Raw genomic sequence first — 6,858 nt, forward strand, 5'->3', positions numbered from 1 at the left:
TTTGGTGGTTTCTGTAGTAGGTGTTGAGGTGGTTTCACTGGTTCCTATGGTAGGTGTTGTGGTGGTTTCACTGGTTCCTATCGTAGGTGCTGAGGTGGTTTTGCTGGCTTCTGTGGTTGGTGTTGAGGTGGTTTTGCTGGCTTCTGTGGTAGGTGTTGAGGTGGTGTTGCTGGGTTCTGTGGTAGGTGTTGAGGTGGTTTTGCTAGTTTCTGTGGTAGGTGTTGAGGTGGTTTCAATGGTTCCTTTGGTTGGTGTTGAGGTGGTTTTGCTGGCTTCTGTGGTAGGCGTTGAGGTGGTTTCACTGGCTTCTCTGGTAGGTGTTGAGGTGGTTTCACTGTTTTCTAAAGTATGTGCTGTGGTGATTTCACTGGCTTCTGTGGTAGGTGTTGAGGTGCTTTTGCTGATTTCTGTGGTAGGTGCAGAGTTAATTTTGCTGGTTTCTGTGGTAAGAGTTGATGTGCTTTCACTGATTTCTGTGGTAGGTGTTGATGTGGTTTCACTGGTTTCTGTGGTAGGTGCCAAGATATTTTCGCTGGTTTCTGTGGTAGGTGTTGAGGTGATTTTGGTGATTTCTGAAGTAGGTGTTGAGGTGGTTTCACTGTTTTCTAAAGTATGTGCTGTGGTGATTTCACTGGCTTCTGTGGTAGGTGTTGAGGTGGTTTCACTGGTTCCTATGGTAGGTGTTGAGGTGGTTTTGCTGATTTCTGTGGTAGGTGTTTTGCTGGTTTTACTGGTTCCTATTGGAGGTGATGAGTTCGTTTCACTGGCTTCTGTGGATGGTGTTGAGGTGGTTGCGCTGGTTTCTGTGTTAGGTGCAAATTTAGTTTCGCTGGTTTCTGTGGTAGGAGTTGAGGTGCTTTCAGTGATTTCTGTGGTAGGTGTTGATGTGGTTTCACTGGTTTCTGTGGTAGGTGCCAAGATATTTTCGCTGTTTTCTGTGGTAGGTGTTGAGGTGGTTTTGGTGGTCTTTGTAGTAGGTGTTGAGGTGGTTTCACTGGTTCCTTTAGTGGGTGTTGAGGTGGTTTCACTGGTTCCTTTAGTGGGTGTTGAGGTGGTTTCGCTGGCTTCTGTGGCAGGTGTTGAGGTGGTTTTGCTGGGTTCTGTGGTAGGTGTTGAGGTGGTTCTGCTCGTTTCTGTAGTAGGTGTTGAGGTGTTTTCAATAGTTCTTATGGTAGGTGTTGAAGTGGCTTTGCTGGCTTCTGTGGTAGGTGTTGAGGTGGTTTCACTGGCTTCTCTGGTAGGTGTTGAGGTGGTTTCAATGTTTTCTAAAGTATGTGCTGTGGTGATTTCACTGGCTTCTGTGGTAGGTGTTGAGGTGCTTTTGCTGGTTTCTGTGGTAGGTGCAGAGTTAATTTTGCTGGTTTCTGTGGTAGGAGTTGATGTGCTTTCAGTGATTTCTGTGGTAGGTGTTGATGTGGTTTCACTGGTTTCTGTGGTAGGTGCCAAGATATTTTCTCTGGTTTCTGTGGTAGGTGTTGTGTTGATTTTGGTGGTTTCTTTAGTAGGTGTTGATGTGGTTTCACTGGTTTCGATGGGAGGTGTTGTGGTGGTTTCACTGGTTCCTATGGTGGGTGGTGAGGTGGTTTCGCTGGCTTCTGTGGTTGGTGTTGAGGTGGTTTTGCTGGTTTCTGTGGTAGGTGTTGAGTTGTTTTCAATAGTTCCTATGGTAGGTGTTGAAGTGGCTTTGCTGGCTTCTGTGGTAGGTGTTGAGCTGGTTTCACTGGCTTCTCTGGTAGGTGTTGAGGTGGTTTCACTGTTTTCTAAAGTATGTGCTGTGGTGATTTCACTGGTTTCTGTGGTAGGTGTTGAGGTGCTTTTGCTGGTTTCTGTGGTAGTTGCAGAGTTGGATTCGCTGGTTTCTGTGGTAGGAGTTGAGGTGCTTTCAGTGGTTTCTGTGGTAGGTGTTGATGTGGTTTCACTGGTTTCTGTGGTAGGTGCCAAGATATTTTTGCTGGTTTCTGTGGTAGGTGTTGAGGTGGTTTTGATGGTTCCTTTGGTGGGTGCTGAGGTGGTATCGCCAGCTTCTGTGGTAGGTGTTGAGGTGGTTTTGCTGGTGTCTGTGGTAGGTGTTGACATGGGTTTGCTGGTTTCTGTGGTAGGTGTTGAGGTGCTTTCACTGCTTTCTGTTGTAGGTGTTGCAGTGGTTTTATTGGTTTCTGTGGTAGTTGTTGAGTTGGGTTCCCTAGTTTCTGTGGTAGGTGTTGAGGTGGTTTCGCTGGTTTTGATGGGAGGTGTTGAGGTTACTTTGCTGGTTTTGGTGGTAGGTGTTAATGTGGTTTCACTTGTACCTATGGTAGGTGTTGATGCGATTTCACTGGTTTCTGTGTTAGGTGTTGAGGTGGTTTCACTGCTTTCTGTGGTAGGTGTTACAGTGGTTTTGCTGGCTTCTCTGGTAGTTGTTGAGGTGGTTTCACTGGTTTCTGTGGTAGGTGTTGAGGTGGTTTCACTGGTTCCTATGGTAGGTGTTGAGGTGGTTTTGCTGATTTCTGTGGTAGGTGTTTTGGTGGTTTTACTGGTTCCTATTGGAGGTGATGAGTTCGTTTCACTGGCTTCTGTGGAAGGTGTTGAGGTGGTTGCGCTGGTTTCTGTGTTAGGTGCAAATTTAGTTTCGCTGGTTTCTGTGGTAGGAGTTGAGGTGCTTTCAGTGATTTCTGTGGTAGGTGTTGATGTGGTTTCACTGGTTTCTGTGGTAGGTGCCAAGATATTTTCGCTGTTTTCTGTGGTAGGTGTTGAGGTGGTTTTGGTGGTTTCTGTAGTAGGTGTTGAGGTGGTTTCACTGGTTCCTTTAGTGGGTGTTGAGGTGGTTTCACTGGTTCCTTTAGTGGGTGTTGAGGTGGTTTCGCTGGCTTCTGTGGCAGGTGTTGAGGTGGTTTTGCTGGGTTCTGTGGTAGGTGTTGAGGTGGTTCTGCTTGTTTCTGTAATAGGTGTTGAGGTGTTTTCAATAGTTCTTATGGTAGGTGTTGAAGTGGCTTTGCTGGCTTCTGTGGTAGGTGTTGAGGTGGTTTCACTGGCTTGTCTGGTAGGTGTTGAGTTGGTTTCAATGTTTTCTAAAGTATGTGCTGTGGTGATTTCACTGGCTTCTGTGGTAGGTGTTGATGTGCTTTTGCTGGTTTCTGTGGTAGGTGCAGAGTTAATTTTGCTGGTTTCTGTGGTAGGAGTTGATGTGCTTTCAGTGATTTCTGTGGTAGGTGTTGATGTGGTTTCACTGGTTTCTGTGGTAGGTGCCAAGATATTTTCTCTGGTTTCTGTGGTAGGTGTTGTGTTGATTTTGGTGGTTTCTTTAGAAGGTGTTGATGTGGTTTCACTGTTTTCGATGGGAGGTGTTGTGGTGGTTTCACTGGTTCCTATGGTGGGTGGTGAGGTGGTTTCGCTGGCTTCTGTGGTTGGTGTTGAGGTGGTTTTGCTGGTTTCTGTGGTAGGTGTTGAGTTGTTTTCAATAGTTCCTATGGTAGGTGTTGAAGTGGCTTTGCTGGCTTCTGTGGTAGGTGTTGAGCTGGTTTCACTGGCTTCTCTGGTAGGTGTTGAGGTGGTTTCACTGTTTTCTAAAGTATGTGCTGTGGTGATTTCACTGGTTTCTGTGGTAGGTGTTGAGGTGCTTTTGCTGGTTTCTGTGGTAGGTGCAGAGTTGGATTCGCTGGTTTCTGTGGTAGGAGTTGAGGTGCTTTCAGTGGTTTCTGTGGTAGGTGTTGATGTGGTTTCACTGGTTTCTGTGGTAGGTGCCAAGATATTTTTGCTGGTTTCTGTGGTAGGTGTTGAGGTGGTTTTGATGGTTCCTTTGGTGGGTGCTGAGGTGGTATCGCCGGCTTCTGTGGTAGGTGTTGAGGTGGTTTTGCTGGTGTCTGTGGTAGGTGTTGACATGGGTTTGCTGGTTTCTGTGGTAGGTGTTGAGGTGGTTTCGCTACTTTCTGTGGTAGGTGTTGAGGTGGTTTCGCTGATTTCTACTGGAGGTGTTGAGGTGCTTTTGCTAATTTCTGTGGTAGGTGTTGAGGTGCTTTCGCTGATTTCTGTGGTAGGTGTTGACGTGGGTTCGCTGGTTTCTGTGTTAGATGTTGAGATGGTTTCACTGCTTCCTATGGTAGGTGTTGAGGTGGTTTCGCTGGCTCCTGTGGTAGGTGTTGCGGTGGTTTTGCTGGTTTCTGTGGTAGGTGTTGAGGTGGTTTTGCTTGTTTCTGTGTTAGGTGTTGAGATGGTTTCACTGTTTTCTGTGGTATGTGTTATGGTTTCGCTGGTGTCGATGGGAGGTGTTGAGGTTATTTCGCTGGTTTCTGTAGTAGGTGCTGAGGTGGTTTCGCTTGTTTCTGTGGAAGGTGTTAAGGTGGTTTCACTCGTATCTATGAGAGCTGTTGATGTGGTGTCACTGATTTCTGTGTTAGGTGTTGAGGTGGTTTGATTGCTTCCTGTGGTAGGTGTTGAGGTGCTTTCACTGCTTTCTGTTGTAGGTGTTGCGGTGGTTTTATTGGTTTCTGTGGTAGTTGTTGAGGTTGGTTCCCTGGTTTCTGTGGTAGGTGTTGAGGTGGTTTCGGTGGTTTTGATGGGAGTTGTTGAGGTTACTTTGCTGGTTTTGATGGTAGGTGTTAATGTGGTTTCACTTGTACCTACGGTAGATGTTGATGTGATTTCACTGGTTTCTGTGTTAGGTGTTGAGGTGGTTTCACCCCTTTCTTTGGTAGGTGCTGAGGTGGTTTCACCAGTTTTTGTGGTAGGTGCCAAGATATTTTCGCTGGTTTCTGTGGTAGGTGTTGAGGTGGCTTCACTGGTTTCAATGGGAGCTGTTGAGGTGGTTTCACTGGTTACTTTGGTGGGTGTTGAGGTGGTTTCGTTGGCTTCTGTGGTAGGTATTGAGGTGGTTTTGCTGGGTTCTGTGGTAGGTGTTGAGGTGATTTTGCTGGGTTCTGTGGTAGGTGTTGAGGTGGTTTTGCTGGTTTCTGTGGTAGGTGTTGAGGTGTTTTCAATAGTTCCTATGGTCGGTGTTGAAGTGGCTTTGCTGGCTTCTGTGGTAGGTGTTGAGGTGGTTTCACTGGCTTCTCTGGTAGGTGTTGAGGTGGTTTCAATATTTTCTAAAGTATGTGCTGTGGTGATTTCACTGGCTTCTGTGGTAGGTGTTGAGGTGCTTTTGCTGGTTTGTGTGGTAGGTGCAGAGTTAGATTTGCCGGTTTCTGTGGTAGGAGTTGAGGTGCTTTCACTGATTTCTGTGTTAGGTGTTGATGTGGTTTCACTGGTGTCTGTGGTAGGTGCCAAGATATTTTTGCTGGTTTCTGTGGTAGGTGTTGAGGTGGTTTTGGTGGTTTCTGTAGTAGGTGTTGAGGTGGTTTCACTGGTTCCTATGGTAGGTGTTGTGGTGGTTTCACTGGTTCCTATCGTAGGTGCTGAGGTGGTTTTGCTGGCTTCTGTGGTTGGTGTTGAGGTGGTTTTGCTGGCTTCTGTGGTAGGTGTTGAGGTGGTGTTGCTGGGTTCTGTGGTAGGTGTTGAGGTGGTTTTGCTAGTTTCTGTGGTAGGTGTTGAGGTGGTTTCAATGGTTCCTTTGGTTGGTGTTGAGGTGGTTTTGCTGGCTTCTGTGGTAGGCGTTGAGGTGGTTTCACTGGCTTCTCTGGTAGGTGTTGAGGTGGTTTCACTGTTTTCTAAAGTATGTGCTGTGGTGATTTCACTGGCTTCTGTGGTAGGTGTTGAGGTGCTTTTGCTGATTTCTGTGGTAGGTGCAGAGTTAATTTTGCTGGTTTCTGTGGTAAGAGTTGATGTGCTTTCACTGATTTCTGTGGTAGGTGTTGATGTGGTTTCACTGGTTTCTGTGGTAGGTGCCAAGATATTTTCGCTGGTTTCTGTGGTAGGTGTTGAGGTGATTTTGGTGATTTCTGAAGTAGGTGTTGAGGTGGTTTCACTGTTTTCTAAAGTATGTGCTGTGGTGATTTCACTGGCTTCTGTGGTAGGTGTTGAGGTGGTTTCACTGGTTCCTATGGTAGGTGTTGAGGTGGTTTTGCTGATTTCTGTGGTAGGTGTTTTGCTGGTTTTACTGGTTCCTATTGGAGGTGATGAGTTCGTTTCACTGGCTTCTGTGGATGGTGTTGAGGTGGTTGCGCTGGTTTCTGTGTTAGGTGCAAATTTAGTTTCGCTGGTTTCTGTGGTAGGAGTTGAGGTGCTTTCAGTGATTTCTGTGGTAGGTGTTGATGTGGTTTCACTGGTTTCTGTGGTAGGTGCCAAGATATTTTCGCTGTTTTCTGTGGTAGGTGTTGAGGTGGTTTTGGTGGTCTTTGTAGTAGGTGTTGAGGTGGTTTCACTGGTTCCTTTAGTGGGTGTTGAGGTGGTTTCACTGGTTCCTTTAGTGGGTGTTGAGGTGGTTTCGCTGGCTTCTGTGGCAGGTGTTGAGGTGGTTTTGCTGGGTTCTGTGGTAGGTGTTGAGGTGGTTCTGCTCGTTTCTGTAGTAGATGTTGAGGTGTTTTCAATAGTTCTTATGGTAGGTGTTGAAGTGGCTTTGCTGGCTTCTGTGGTAGGTGTTGAGGTGGTTTCACTGGCTTCTCTGGTAGGTGTTGAGGTGGTTTCAATGTTTTCTAAAGTATGTGCTGTGGTGATTTCACTGGCTTCTGTGGTAGGTGTTGAGGTGCTTTTGCTGGTTTCTGTGGTAGGTGCAGAGTTAATTTTGCTGGTTTCTGTGGTAGGAGTTGATGTGCTTTCAGTGATTTCTGTGGTAGGTGTTGATGTGGTTTCACTGGTTTCTGTGGTAGGTGCCAAGATATTTTCTCTGGTTTCTGTGGTAGGTGTTGTGTTGATTTTGGTGGTTTCTTTAGTAGGTGTTGATGTGGTTTCACTGGTTTCGATGGGAGGTGTTGTGGTGGTTTCACTGGTTCCTATGGTGGGTGGTGAGGT

At 46.6% G+C, this 6,858-nt stretch overlaps 1 protein-coding gene across 1 annotated transcript; it reads right to left on the minus strand.

Moving 5' to 3' along the window:
* Positions 1 to 6,327, minus strand: LOC121272213 (cell wall protein DAN4-like; the record flags this gene model as incomplete). Its single annotated transcript, XM_041178740.1, has 3 exons — positions 1 to 93; positions 5,323 to 5,370; positions 6,280 to 6,327. Coding segments are annotated over 3 exons (189 nt in total), but the record flags the coding sequence as incomplete, so codon positions are not given.
* Positions 6,328 to 6,858: the final 531 nt, after the last annotated feature.

Source organism: Carcharodon carcharias, chromosome 33, assembly GCF_017639515.1.
Source record: "Carcharodon carcharias isolate sCarCar2 chromosome 33, sCarCar2.pri, whole genome shotgun sequence".
Classification (NCBI taxonomy): domain Eukaryota; kingdom Metazoa; phylum Chordata; class Chondrichthyes; order Lamniformes; family Lamnidae; genus Carcharodon; species Carcharodon carcharias.